The 14,961-nt window shown below is 36.8% G+C and overlaps 2 protein-coding genes and 1 long non-coding RNA gene across 5 annotated transcripts in view; 2 read left to right on the forward strand and 1 right to left on the reverse strand.

The window, feature by feature from the left end:
• The first annotated feature begins 1,447 nt into the window (after positions 1 to 1,447).
• Positions 1,448 to 7,706, forward strand: znf207a (zinc finger protein 207, a). 3 transcript variants are annotated; one of them, XM_043235228.1, is made up of 12 exons: positions 1,448 to 1,581; positions 2,264 to 2,390; positions 2,476 to 2,614; positions 2,765 to 2,938; positions 3,028 to 3,103; positions 3,203 to 3,273; positions 3,358 to 3,500; positions 4,660 to 4,740; positions 5,384 to 5,605; positions 5,859 to 6,015; positions 6,945 to 7,129; positions 7,327 to 7,706. In XM_043235228.1, exons 1-11 carry the CDS (start codon positions 1,541 to 1,543, stop codon positions 7,103 to 7,105), a joined length of 1,392 nt encoding a protein of 463 aa, XP_043091163.1. In that variant the 5' UTR covers positions 1,448 to 1,540; the 3' UTR covers positions 7,106 to 7,129; positions 7,327 to 7,706. The 3 variants fall into 3 exon arrangements, with proteins under 3 accessions (XP_043091163.1, XP_043091162.1, XP_043091164.1); XM_043235227.1 differs by having other exon boundaries at positions 6,945 to 7,706; XM_043235229.1 differs by lacking the exon at positions 4,660 to 4,740 and having other exon boundaries at positions 6,945 to 7,706.
• A 1,784-nt stretch (positions 7,707 to 9,490) lies between these two features.
• LOC122341519 lies at positions 9,491 to 10,676 on the forward strand. The gene is made up of 2 exons (XR_006250467.1): positions 9,491 to 10,034; positions 10,284 to 10,676. It is a non-coding gene; the product is annotated as an uncharacterized LOC122341519 (long non-coding RNA).
• A 126-nt stretch (positions 10,677 to 10,802) lies between these two features.
• The window catches only part of tnrc6c1 (trinucleotide repeat containing adaptor 6C1), a 53,788-nt gene continuing 49,629 nt past the window's right edge, over positions 10,803 to 14,961 (reverse strand). Inside the window, 1 exon segment of the mRNA XM_043234946.1 lies at positions 10,803 to 14,961. This exon segment is cut by the window's right edge and continues 2,682 nt beyond it. The gene's annotated coding sequence lies outside the window, so the exon portion shown is untranslated.

The raw sequence follows: 14,961 nt of genomic DNA on the forward strand, positions 1-14,961 counted from the left end.
GGTGCAACAACAAGGGGATTAGATCAAAAGGGGAGTTTATTATATTCAATTTGGATACTTTGTATTTATTAAGGAATGTGCTGTTGTGATGAATGCTAAAAAATGTGTCTGAACGTAACTTCTGAATCTATACACAAAGGGCTTTTGAGCCACAGGTAGTGCATGTTTTCAGTGATTTACATGGTTTCGCAATTCGCATGTTTTATGGGTTTCGAAAGCTCTATATCTATCTATATAAGAAATATGCAAAGCACGTTAATATTTAAAGCTGACATAAAATGTGTGTTTAACATAAATTATGACTGCTGTTACCCAACTCTATTTATCGCAAACACATTATTCGTATTTAATTTTATTTTATTTTGTTCATATAATTGAACTGGTTAGTTGCATCTAATGCAGATTATGCCTATAAAAATGCCTGCCTTTTTGAAAATGAAATATGGGTTTAGGTATAAATACTGTTTGAGATACAAATTTATAGCTTATCTTAGAAGATAATTACCTCTGAAGATTGTATTTTGTAACTGAATTTACTTTTCTTTTTTTTTTGCTTGAATGCATTGCTTTGAGAGTAGTGTGCCTTGACATGCTGTATTCACTTTATAAGATGTGCATGCTGTTTTTATTGAGCCGGTCTGGCAATTGATTCCTTGCTTTCAGAGAATAAGTACATTTAAAATTATTAAGGATTTAAAAAAGAAATAAATCCTGTGAATCTTGGGTTACTAAAAAAATAAAACAAACAAAAAAAAAATCTTGCTTCCATTTATCTTACTTTTCTTTCCCAAATCATACTTATTTTTAATGAATATTCTGAACTAGTTAAAATGTAGGTCTAACAAAAATAATAATAATAATAATAATAATAATAATAATTATAACATTTTACTCATATTTTATCTGAACATTTATCCAGATTTTATCTGAAAAAATATTTGTTTTAAATTTATATTATCACAATCAAAAAGGCAATTAAAATAGATAGTGGTATCTGTTTTAATAGCTTTTTGATTGTGACAATAAAAAAATACACATAATAATGCCATAAACCAATGGTGAGGTCAACTCAGAACTGTGTTATGCTTACTATTTTGTTAAAGGGTGACTGTGATGAAATAAGTATTAATATGCAGTTATGTAGAATTATAAATGAATAAATTACTGAATTAAGTAAATTTTTAATTGTTAAAAATAATTGTATATATATATATATATATATATATATATATATATATATATATATACATACAATTATTTTTTAATATAGAATATATATATATATATATATATATATATATATATATATATATATATATATATATATATATGTATGTATTTAAACTGTTGCAGTCATTTACACATTGTAAATGACTGCATCCAGGTTGTGCACCTCCTGTCCAGTTGGTGGCGATAATCCTCGTGAAGCGTTGTCAGTGTGCGGAAAGCCGTCGTCATGTCCTATTTACTCCATTTTAGGTTTGCTAATGTTTTGGTAAGCGTCGGTGTGCTGCTCGCGGAATAGGCTGGTAAATAAATCATGGGGAGAAAAAAGAAGAAGCAGATGAAGCCCTGGTGTTGGTATCCTTCTTTAAAAGCGACCGTAACCTAGTTTGATGTTTTTTGAATTGTTCATTAATAGGTATTGGCCCACTTCCTGTTTACGAACGGCTAATGTATTGTTTCCCTGATATCAAGGCCGCGTCTCTCAACATACTGAGCTGCCTCTCTGTACATCATGCTTTCGAATAATTTTCGAATCAAAAGACTAATCAAAGACCTTGTTTTAGTGTCTCTCTGTTTATGCGGATTTCCTTATCGCTTCCGCTAACAAAATAGACCAGTATATTTAACAAGGAAATATTCCGTAACGTTAGTTAAGAATACTAAAAAAAGAACTTTATTTTACAATAGTTGTTTTTTCTTTGCAGAACCAAGCTTCCCAATGTCTTTTAAATACCTGAAAATGGTACACCCAGGAACATTTTTCTAATTTTGTTGTAGTGAATAAATCCTCTTAATCTAAATCTTAATACTTGTTAATCAAATCTTTAAAAACCGCAAATGTCATAGACTCTTTTAATTGTATCCGTTTATTTATTTGTTATCATTACTATCATTATTATGTTTTGCTACAATATAATAGTGAAAGAACTGTACAAAAAGATCCTTGTGTTAACGGTGTTGTTAATTTGAGTCCCTTCTGCTGGTGTTTTGTCGTGATTTTTCTCTTGTTTATAAGACTTTAACTGGGAAATCTCAGGTACTGTAACAGGGATTTTGATGATGAAAAGATTCTCATTCAGCATCAGAAGGCCAAGCACTTTAAGTGTCACATATGTCACAAGAAGTTATATACTGGTCCTGGACTGGCCATCCACTGTATGCAGGTATGTAGTTATTTTATATAGTTTTATTTGTGGTAATACAAGTTAAATTTGCTGTATGTTCAAATAGGTTTTTGTTTGATTTAAGGTTCACAAAGAAACCATTGATGGTGTCCCTAATGCAATACCGGGAAGAACTGACATTGAACTAGAGATCTATGGAATGGAGGGTATTCCAGAGAAAGACATGGAGGAGAGGAGACGTGTTCTTGAACAAAAAACACAGGGTAGAACATTTAAATTCCTGTTCGCACTAATCTCTAATCTGTAGACCCATTGAAAGCTAGGCTTATGATGCTTTTGGAAAACGCTGCCCTGTTCTTTCTGTAGCTCGAATAAACCCATAGTAACTGTAAACGTCTTATTTGGGTAAACAGAAAAACAGAAAAAACAGCAGGATGACTCCGATGAAGATGATGAGGACGAAGAGGCTGGTCCCTCCTTCCAGCAGCCAGCAACAACCATACAGCCTCAGGCAGCCTATGCCCCTATGACCCAGCCAGGAATGGCCCCTGTCCCAACGCCAGGGATGCCACCTGGAAGCTACTCAGGTGTGCATTTTAACAATACAAAACACCCAGTTTAAGACGTTATGCATAGCAAATTTATTATGTGCCTCTTTAAATGGTTTCCCTCACAGGAATGCCCCCAATGATGCCTGGTGTCCCACCTATGATGCCAGGAATGCCTCCTGTCATGCCCGGGATGCCTCCAGGGTAAGAATGAATAGAATTGGAATCGTTTTATTTGTTAATGTTTTGTCATTAATCAATGCATTAAAAATGTCCTTCCTGTCTGTTGTTTTTAACGAATAGCATGATGCCAATGAGTGGGATGATGCCGCCTACACATGGAATGCCCCCAATGATGCCAGGCATGCCACCAGGTAAAGAACCTTCAATCAAATTACATTTATGAGACCACTATTTATTTATTTATTTTCTTTAATATTTGTTTGTTTGTTTTTTAGGAATACCTCCTCCAATGGGCCATCACCCTGGTATACCCCACATGGCTCAGGCCCCTCCTGCCGCCCGGCCGGCTGTGCCTGTTACAACCGTGCCCACTCCACAGCCAAGTGTTTCCAAGCCTCTGTTTCCCAGCGCAGGACAGGTATGATGCCCTTTCTCCCTACATTAAACAGTGTGGTGTGTTTGCCTTTAAAAATTGCTAGTAAATACCACAAATAACAAAGAATTGGCAAGTAACACATTGCATGAAATGCTACATTTTGGAATACAAAAGACTGAAAAAGAATTTGCTTGTGAAGTGTTATGTTAGTTGGATTTACAACTGGCATTAGAAGTCAATTTTAGTAGTTTATATTTTTTATTACTTCGCATTTAAGGACCGATTAGACTCTGGCCATACAGTCTTTTTCTTTGCTTTGACAGTTTTGTTCCCACAACATCAAGTGTTTGGTTAGAATAGTAGGGAAGTGCAGTGAAGACTTAAGAAAAAAAAAGTGTGTGTAAATGTTTGAATATGATTGTCCATTCAGATTCAAAATACCTGAATGCCTAAATACCATTACGTGTAACCAGAGCGTTGCTTGCTATGAACATGCACATTTATTTGTGTCTTATGAACTCATCAGTGGAGGAGAGTATTTACTAAGTAAATGCTAAAGTTAACCTCTCTTTTCTTTAAATGTCATTAATACAGAAACAACATTTATATTCTCAGTAGCTCTGGTGACATTATAGCATAGAAAGGTTTTTTTTTTTATATACATAAATGCACAGGTGAATGAAATTGTAAGATTGAAAATGTTTGCAGATGGTTTTAAATCCAGATTACTACTTAGTAATTAGCTGCTAGTGAAGCACTGTTCTCGTCAGAGACTAGCCATTGGTTTTTCATAAGTGTATGAATTATTTTGCTAAAAATATTGAATTTCTGATGCATATGTAAAATGTCATTTCTGTTATAAAAATAAGATTAATTATTGTTTATCTTGGACCGTTGAATATGTTGGCAGAAAAAAAAACTGTACTATCCTGACTGGATCAGCAGTTAAAAAAATCTTGTTAAACCCAGTGAAGATCTATAAGACCAATGATACCAGGTTATCAAAACTGAATTGTGGGCTGTTTTAATGGATGAACTTGAGAATGCAAAGCAACCCTTGGAGCTGGTAGTTTGAGAGCTTCGTTTTAAACAACCTAAGCTTCAGTGTTAAGTGTGTTGATGATAGTTTTGGTGAGCAGCAGTCATGTCCAGAATCAAACAGCTGAGGGTCTTTATTGTGTGCTCTCTCTCCATGCTGCAGATGGGGACTCGAGCTCCAAGCACAAGCTCAGGCTCCTCCAGTCTGGACAGTTTGTCAGCATCCTCTAAACCGCTGTCCCAAGTATGCAGTAGCTTGCTGACTCGGTGAAAGAGCTGCTTCATAAGACTATTGATGGCATGTAACAGCAGACAGACCTCAGACTGCCTCTTAGAATAATTGACTTGGCACTACAGACATCCTCTAGAGCATCCAAAGAGATTGATTTCAATTGAGAAATGTCAGACTGCTTCATTATCTTATTTAAATGTAGTCTGTTTCTCTCTCTTCTAGTTTTTAGTTAGCACCTTCAACCTTCAGAATCACGTTGTCACTGTCTGTAGGCCCTAAGAAGTATCTGGACACTTGATCATGATCCAACTAAAGCCTAGAAACCTTGCTTTGTTGGGGATGCAATGATGTTAAAATTCTAATTCTGATCAGATTGAATGTTACGGATTATTGTTAAAAAAAAAAAAAAAAAACCAAAACAAATAACTGAAATCAATAGTGTTTATGCTACGTTAATTTCACAGCATTATAATGTATTGTATGAAGTGTATTTTATATCATGTAGTGTTATGAAATTGTTAATGTTTTTAATTATTGGCTCATATTGAACATATTTATAATATATCGTGCATATTAAAATGCGGTTGTTTTTTAATGCACCTACATGCAGAATTAGTTGAATCACTGAATGTGTCTAATTGGTCTTTCTCTGTAGGTTCAGCAGGCTGCTTCTGGTGTAGCGGTGAGCTCCTCTGCACCACCTTCTGCTGCTCCCAAACCAACATTCCCAGCATACACCCAGTCCTCGGCCACCGCTGCGGCCAACACCAGCAGCGCTGTGGCCAAACCGGGCACCCCAGTCACAAGTAAGCCTGCCACCCTCACCACCACCAGTGCAACCAGTAAGTTGATCCACCCTGATGAAGATATATCACTGGTAAGTGAACATGTTTCTGTGCTTTTAACTTTAACCTTTGCAGAAATAACTGGTCAGCTTTGGAACGGTGCATGCTTTCATTTGATAAAACACCTGTTTGATTATTCCAAACTGTCTCGTTTCAAATCTGAAGTCAGTGCCACTAAAACAACAATAGACCACACTGACATCACAAAACGTTTGTTCCACAGAAGTAGCGAAGCAAGCAAAAATGGCTATTTATGTCTTGTGCATTTTGCATTGTGTTTAACAGGAGGAGCTGCGAGCCCAGCTGCCTCGTTACCAGTGTAAAGTCCCCAGTGCAGGACAAGCCCACGTGACTTCCCCACCGGGTGCACCGATGGGGGGGGTGTTGCCCCCTCAGCAGGGCATTCCTGCACAGCAGCCAGGTGTTAGGCATCCCATGCAAGGTACGATGCGTTTGAGAGTTTTCAAACTTTTGGATCCTCCCTGGATTTCATAAGACAGGAAATGTCTCGTTACAATATTGTTTAAAACATTTGGGGGTGGTGAGGTTTTTAACACTTTCGTTCTGCAAGGATGCAATGTAACTGATCAAAAGAGAAAGCAAATGCATTGTTAGAAAGTATTTTTTATTTCAAATAAATGCTATTCGTTTGAACTTTGTTCATTTTAAGAATCCTGAAAAATTTGACCGTTTCCATTTTAAAATATTCAGCAACACAACTGTTTTCAAGATAAGATGTTGAATGTTTCTTGATCAGCAAATCATTGTTAAAATGATTTCTGAACAGTTTTAATTTAAGCCTTGCAATTGCTTATGAACTAATGTTGACAATGTTTTATGTATAATTTTAATATGGTTTTATGTTTTGGGCAGTTGAAAGAATGCATAATTTATTTCCCTCATCTGACCTTGAATGAGCGAAACTGTATAGCCTACGAGTGCAAACATTTCAAAATAAGCTGTATTTTTTATTTTTTTTTCTAATTGATATTTTGGGCACATAAACTGTAATTTAATTTAGTTTAATTTTAATTTAATTACAACAGTTGTTAGTTTCTGTCTGGGATTCTCCATCAGAAGATGGTCAGAATAAGAACTTTATTAAAAATATTAGTCAAATTAACAAAAGGAACACTGATGACTGGAGTAATGATTCAGAATTTCAATATACACCAAAATGGAAAATAGTTTTTTTAAATAGTAAAACTTTCATAATATGACTCTTTTTGCCATGTTTTTAGCATAAAAGACTCCTGTCTTTCAAAAATAACAAAACAGTCTTACCAACCATCCAACTTTTGAACAGTGGTGTATACCAGTTAAGAATAGAAAAGCATTTCAAATGAAGCTGATCAGTTTCTTCTCACTTAGGGCCATTCGGTGCTCCGCCGCAAGGAGTGCCCGGATACGTCCCAGGAGGAATGCCTCCTTACGGACAAGCCCCACCCATGGTCCCTCCCTACCAGGCCGCTCCCCCTCGGCCCGCCATTGGCATGAGACCTCCTGTAATGTCTCCTGGAGGCCGATATTGAAGCGCCACCACTGGTCTTCATTAGGTTTGGTGATTCAACCATTTTACCATCTAGTGGCGTGCTTTACAATCCAGATCAATAACCATAACCCTTCTTGCAATGAGGAGATGGAGTAATCAAACTGTAACGCATGGGACATTTGATTTTACCAAGTCTATTATTTTGGACCTACCCTTTGTTGCAGATCATACAGTCTGGCTTTTTTCTCATGTTTTGTTTAGGTTTTTAGAAGTGAAGTGTAGTAAATATGGTTCGTATTAATTTGAAGCGGCTGGAGTTTCGTACAGCACCTTTAACAAGGCAAGTCACTGTAAATATACTACTGTACTAAAAGTGTGAAGCCTTCGCAGCACCCATAGGTGCTGTTGGACGTCCCGTCCCCAGCGTTGCTTGGTGAGGGCTTCAGATAGCTGTCACTGTTGGATTTATTTTTCTATGTCTGCTTGTCTACATTTACAGTGTTCTCTCTGTAGGGCCAATAACAAAGACTCCTGTGAATGCTATCTGTACTGTTCCACTGTTAATTGTAATAAACTATTGAAATCTAACGGCTGCTTTTTCATTAGCGAGTAAAGGACAACCTCACAAGGTTTGTACTACAGATGCTCAACTCGACGGCTGTTATTTCTTTGTATGAAAGCTGTGTGATTGCAGTTTTTGTGGGTGAGAGGGAAACTGAAGCATTTGCATCCACGTTTGATGTTTTTTCTACCGGTCCTTTCATATTAAAGTTTGGATTTAAAGGGGTCAGATCATGACAAATGAGGTTCTCCCTGATTTTTTATTTTTTTTATTTTATTTTTTTGAGAAGTGCTTTTAGCAGCATGTCAACTTGATGTAAAGTACAACTCAGAACATCTTCCTCAGTCCAATAAGACCACGATCATAACATCTCGCAACTTCTGACGTCAGTAAAAAAACAAACCAAATAAGAGACTATATAATGATATATTTCTGCAACAGAAAGTGATCCTGGAGCCTTGTAATATGACGTAGTGGACATGTGTAAGACCCCTTTAAATTTTCAGCTTCTTATGCAAGGACATGTGCTGCTAGACAAACAGAAAACCAACCATCCAGATAGCAGTTTCCTGAAAATCACAGTCTTGAGATGCTGAAATAACCCTTGTGAACCTGAGAATCGTTTATGTCCAGGCTTAGGCTCATTTCTTGTGATTTTCAGGAAGAGGCAGGTAAGAAGGTGACTGTGGTTCGCTGTGGTTGTTGTCCTAAACTGAGGATTTCTCTTCTCCTTGTAGCAATGCCATGGGACTGGCTGAGGCAGAGTCTCAGTGTTGCCCTGCACAGGCTGAGGCAAGTCTCACATTTTCTCTCTTTCCTCTCTGTATTCAGGGGGCCTCACAGCCGTTTGGCTGTTGGATACAAATGTCCCCAAACTTAGAGCAAGTTTGGTGATGGCCCCCAGGTTTAATAACATCAGGGGAGTTCTCTTAACTAACTTATAGTTTTAGCTAACGTGTTAAAAATAGATACACGTGCTTCAAAAGTTTGAGGTCAGTAAGGTTTGCACATGGTGTCGGTATCAAAGAAATGAACCCGTTTTAGGAATCAGTGGGTGGGGTGTTACTGTTTTCACAATTATTAAGCAGCACTGCTGTTTTCAGTATTCATGATAATTGTGCATCAAATCAGTGTGATTACTGAAGGACTGTGACACTGAAGACTGGAGGAATGATGCTGAAAAAACGGCTTTATATCACATGGATAAATGACTTTTTAACCTGTTCACATGGAAAAGTTGCTTTAAATTGTAATCATATTTAACAGTATTGTGGTTATTACTGTATTTTGAAATTAAATCTTAGTGAGTGTGAGAATTCTTTCAAAAGGATAAAAAAAATCTTACCAGCCTCAATCTTTTGAATGGAAGTGTTTATTAAAGTACTCAGTCGAGTTGGTTTAAACCACTTCTATGGCATGCTGTCAATTACCACAGACTGTGATTTTGACTCATCTCTCAGTTTGTAAAAAAAACAAAAACAAATGAGAAACAGAGAAGCAGTAATTGCAAATAAAGTTTAGCTAGAAATGGCACCTTGCTCATAAACGTGATCTGTTAGCATTATACTCTGTGCTAGCCAGCGGTATTTAGGTTTTGCTGTTACTTTACTATTTTTACAAACTGAAAGATGAGGTGAAATAATTCAGTGTCCCTCGGTTTCTTTCCGTTTTTGAAAATCCAGAGTATTTGAATCTGTGGTAAGATATTTATATTAGTGCTGTCAAGCGATTTAATCCTATCCATAATATATTTTGTTTACATAATGCGTGCACTGTGTGTTTTTATGTATATTTAAATTCACACATGCATGTGTACATTTCAGAAAACTTGCTTATGTTAAATATATTTAGAATCTAAGTTATGAATATAAAAAAATATAGCTATATTTTCAAAATATATACTTGTGTATCTTTACATATACATAATAAATACAGTACATGCACGTATTGTAAACAAAAACGTTCATGGATGCGATTAATCGTTTGACGGCACTAATTTATACGTATTCATATATAGTGTGCTTTTAAATCATAGAGGTTTCATAGTAAGAAAAGACATCTGACCAGTAGCACCGAGTGTGATTTTGTTGAAAAAGTTTGCCATGTTTATTTGCACTAATGGTGTATTTGATGGATTTCTGTCCACAGTTTGGCTTTGAGATCAATCGATAGAACTACTTCAGGGGTTCATTTAGCATCCAGCTGACCATATGAGTCAGGTGGTTGCTTTTATAAAGTACTTTTGAGGAGTTTGTGGTTGTTTCTTTTACGTGCCCAGTGGCTACTATTCATTCACTGTAATCCAGGACTCCCTTTACAGGTTAGACTGAGCAAGTATAATTAGAGAGATATGCAGGAGTCTTTGCTTTCCCGTTCACTGTCGACTAGTACTTTGCCTGGTCACCTGGTAAGTTTACGACTTTATGTGAATCGGTAATTTGTTTTGTTTTTTTTTCTTAGAGTTTGAAATGGACTTATCTGTCTGGTTTTGTTTGTTTTTGCAGTGCATTAGAATGCAGCACTGAAGTGTTTTTTTTTTTTTCTTTTTTGCTGTTTAAAAATAATAAAAGCTGAGAAAAAAAATCCAAATGACCTCTGTCTTTGTATGTTTGGGCATAAATTTCACAACCAATAAGGTGTCATTTCCAATGTGAAGATACTCGTCCTCGGAAAAAAATCAGATGCTCATCCAGAGCGTCAAACCACAGCTCCGATTTATGAAGACGTGTCAAGTGTGAAAGGAGAAGGAAGCGGAGCAAACCGTCACTGCATGCGTCCATCAGACCCAGAAGCATCTGCTATGCTGGAGAACCTCTGGATCCCCCAAATGACCAAATGTGGAACAGCATCAGGAAAATCAGCTTAGTGCATAATTAAAATAGATCAATTTCCAGGGACATGAACAAAATCTATAATGTATGCAAATGTATAATGAACAGCATTCAAAACATATTACAATTCCTAGTTCTTCACCATATTTAAATGACCTTTTGGCCCGTCTTCCTTTTTGTTTTAATTGTAAGTAGCAATAAATATAGTCAACCCGCTCGTTTCAGAAGAGTCATTTCAGGTATTAGAGGCTGGTTACTTTCTGATAATTTGTCACGGGCATTTTTTTATGTGATCCAAATTGCTACATATCGTCTACTACTAAGAAATGACCAAACGCGATTCATTACAGCCAAGAACAAAAATGCAATTTATTAATTGTTTGAAAGAAGCTCCATAGTTCAAAACATTTTTTTCGGTGCATGTCAACAATCACATTCTATGAGGAGAGAAAAAGAGAGAAAGAGAGAGAAAACAAAAACATTAAAAGCCACTGACTTCTTAAAATCTCAGTACAGACATATTCCTTAACATTTAAAATCAAAAGGCAAAAGCAACCCAGTATCTCCATCCACATGTATCCCAGTAACACACACTCAGTCGCGCACGCACGCACACACACACACACACACGCAGAACAGAACACAGACAACCTTGAAAGTCATGGGCTACAAAAAAACCCCCACAGTGCTTCAGAATGAGACGTTCATTGGTTTAGGAATACACAGCATGGCGATGTACTGTATGTAAGAAACATGAAAAATGGGAAATAAGATGGGGTCGGTGGGGGAGAGAGACGACAGAGCAAATGAGCACAATAAAAAGACACAGAAAGAATCCCTCTAATCCCAATGAGAGATGGGTCACAGAGGCTTTAAGAAGCCCACCCCCTTGTGCATAGATCATGATCCGTATAAACCAGCTTTTTGTTTTCCTCTTTAAATCGATCAATTTGATACAGAAACCCTCACCCCCCAACCCCTCTTTTTAAATTTCTCATTATGTAATACCCGCCACAAGAGACAGAATGACAAAGAGGAAAGAAATAGTAATGCACAATGGTCCTGATTTCAACAGGAAGGGACCTCATGTTAAGAAAATACAATAAAGATTCAAACATACAGCATCTGTATGTTCTTTCACCGTCTTTTGAACAATCAAAATCATTGATCATTTTGTTTAAAATGTAAAGCAATTTCAATATATAGATTTATATATAAAGCACTCCATTTTTTTAAAGTTCATTAAGAGTTCATTATTTGGTAAATATGTAACTGCTACGGATTTAGAAACAAAGGTATTTTCTTCTTCTGAAATCCATAACCTTCAGTGCTTATGTTTTTTTTTTTTGTTTTTTTTTCTGTTATCCTCTTTCTCTAAAAATGAACATTAAATGGCGTGGAGTTGGTACTCTGGAACCCTTGCCTTCCTGAGACATGATCCACTTTTTGTGTGTGCAAGATAGTGAACATTTATGTCTTTTCTCTTTTTTTTTTCCCCCCCAACAAAGGAAATGTTTTTTGCTTTGAAAAAAAAATAAAAATACAGGATTTGATAATCTATGAAAGTAACATAGCCAACATAAATTAAAAACAAAAAACATGACAACACTGATCAATCCCAGAGTTCTGCAAGTAGCACAATAATCTTCATTCCGTAAAGTGTTTTTGTTATTCATTTGATGGAAGTACATGTCCTTTAGGATTTTTCTCTTCTCGTGACAATCCCATCGCAAAATTTATTTTCCTTGAACTTCAGAAAAACATGAAATGCTTGTAAACTGTTGGTGGCCTTGCACAAATATGAACAAAAACTAGAACTGGTACGAACATTAACGACCAAAATCAAAACAAAAACAAAAACAAAAAAAACAGAAAGGTAGGCACCTCTGAAATGAGTCTTGTAAGAAACTCTTCTCCAGATGTCTATCCAGCTCATCATGGTGTAACATGGGGAGTTACAAGTCCCTCTACATCAATCTATGGCCACAGTTCTTCGAGAAAAAAAACATCCCCACATTTTATATTTATATACTTTTTTTTGTTAGTATTTTGCATTTTTTTCTGTTTAATAATCTGAAAAACAAAATGGTGCAATACTCAAAATAATCCATTTCTTTATCATGGATTATTCCACAATAAAAGCCACTATAAGGTAGATAATCGTATTACAGATAAAAAAACACACTTGTTATTTTTCTCAATAAGTCCTTGAGTAAACATTAACACATGAATTGTCACCTTGTCCCCTTAGTACTTTAATATCATGTTGTACGATTAGCTGAATGAGGGGAAGCAGACACTCAGTGCAACTCTAATAACAAAGCTAATAACAAATACGATAACAATACACATACGAATATATTTGACTAGCCAACAAAAGACAAAAAAAAACAAACTCTTAAGATGCTTAAAATGAAATAAAGGCGCAAACAAATCCACTGTAATCACTAGCATACATAGTTTTGAACTCACTCGCACAGGCAATTGAACGCATTCATCCGTCATACAGTACACGCAACCTTGTGCAAACACTCACATACAACCGATGTCACTTTGTTTTTTTTTGTTTTGTTTTTTTTTTTTTTTTTTTTTTTTTAACTAAGTTTTTTTTCTTTTTCGTTCAGTTTGAACCGATGTTATCAAAAAGCTTGGAAGTGTATGAATGACAAAATTACAAAAAAAGTTTTCACATTACATTATTGGCGCTTCTTATGATTCAAGTATTTGTGTTTTTTAATTTGTATAATTTTGATATGTTTATGCTTTTCGTCATCTAGGTAAATTTATGGAGAGAAGGAAACGGGGGTGGGGGGGGGGTTGGGGGGTTACTCGGGCCTGAAAACCAAAGTAAAGGTAAAATAAACAAAAAAATAAAAAATAAAATAACCAGTTATATACATACACAGGATTTCCGACGTACATGTATATCAACCAGCATGTGCATATTCTAGCCAGGACCCTAAGAAAGAGGATTTGTGTTTCTTAGAGACCATCTCCACCCAGGCCCTGTTATTTTGTACGATCGAAGCAGCCTTTTTATCTGAACAAAGTTGCATCTGAGCCGTTCACGTGGAGCCGGGGTACATTAGTCCTATCGATAAGACCCAGTATATGCCCACAGTGGGCACTTGTTGGCTAGCTAGCTAGTCTGCCAGGCAATCCTCTGGATTTGAAACACGTTTTGGACGTTTGTTTTTCGTGGTCTCGAGTACAGCTTAGAGAAAGGCAGTTAAAAATATATATATCTTCAAAAACAGGCAATAGTGATTGTTGCTAGTGTCACTCGAGTGTGAAAAAAAGGAAAAAAAAAAAAAAAAAATTCTTCCAGAAAGGGATTTTACCCTTTTAAGACTTGGTATCAACTGGCATGTGCCCCAGGCCTCCTGATACAATAGGTCCGCATGGACCCGGACCTGTTTGAAAAAAAAATAAAAATAAAAAATAATCTGCACCGTTCCCCTACTATCGGGTCAGGACAGAATTTAATACCATCAATACAGCAACCCCAGAGTCATCTGTGCGCCACTTCAGGGCGTCAAAGGCTTGCAGAGAGAAGCACTTCAGTCAAGAGTGTACAGAATTAAAGTTTCCTTTTTCGACAATATTAATAATAATTCAGACAAAAACCTTTTTGGTTAAAAAAAAGAAAAGAAAAGATGTACCCAAATGTGAACCATCTACAGTGCACCTAAACATTCTGGATTCCCTGTTTAATTCTCAGCAGTCCTCCCAGACGTATATACTTAATATACTCGGGACAAGGTGCTACCCGTCTGTCTTGGTGCCAACCTGCATTCTACCTCTCCATCTCCATGTGCTCTTTACACAACCAAACATCAAAACTAATTTCAAGAAAGAAGTAGTTCCACTCTGATAGATTCATGTCTAGGTCAGGTCTATGATCGATCGAGAATAGGTACATTAGCAAAAAAAAAAAAAAAAAAAAAAGAAAAAAAGAGGGACTTCTGCGAATCCTTCTCCGAGTCCACTCGCCCACCCATTTAACATCTTTAAAGCCACATCGGATAATGCAATAGCGCCCTCCTCATGACGATAAAACAGTTTGGGGGTTCTCTGAGGCTGCCCTGAGACTGCATGTACATAAATGTAAGAGATCATTCAGAGAGTAAACAGTGAGGGCCTGGTCATCGGGCCGGTTTCTTACTTTAGGCCACACCGTAAGGAAGCTGCCTTCTCACAATCACCTGGTGAGCTGAAGAGTGGGCTTGGAGAGAACTACAGATTGAAGGCCGTGAACTGCACCTCTCGGCCGGTCTTTGCATAGAAGTGGAGAACCGAGTCTCCGTTATCATTTGCTTTTATTACTGTGAGAAGAGGCGACCAGGTAAAGTAGTGTACTCTGCCTGCCCTTTGTCGTAAGCACCAGTGTGAGTGTGTGGCCTGGCGGGGCTGCGACACCGGAGCGGAGGAAAGTGCAGAGGAGAGGCAGAAGACAAACTGGGCACCATCGACCTACTCTTCCTTTCGCCACTCAAATCAACC

This window comes from Puntigrus tetrazona, chromosome 3 (assembly GCF_018831695.1).
Source record: "Puntigrus tetrazona isolate hp1 chromosome 3, ASM1883169v1, whole genome shotgun sequence".
In the NCBI taxonomy this organism is placed as follows: domain Eukaryota; kingdom Metazoa; phylum Chordata; class Actinopteri; order Cypriniformes; family Cyprinidae; genus Puntigrus; species Puntigrus tetrazona.

Excerpts from the sequence above, each read along its gene's own strand:
- znf207a (XM_043235227.1), top strand. The coding sequence starts at position 1,541 with ATGGGGAGAAAAAAGAAGAAGCAGATGAAGCCCTGGTGTTG. Across the intron at positions 2,391-2,475 it reads TGGCCATCCACTGTATGCAG|GTTCACAAAGAAACCATTGA; the intron begins GTATGTAGTTAT and ends GTTTGATTTAAG. Across the intron at positions 5,606-5,858 it reads CTGATGAAGATATATCACTG|GAGGAGCTGCGAGCCCAGCT; the intron begins GTAAGTGAACAT and ends TGTGTTTAACAG.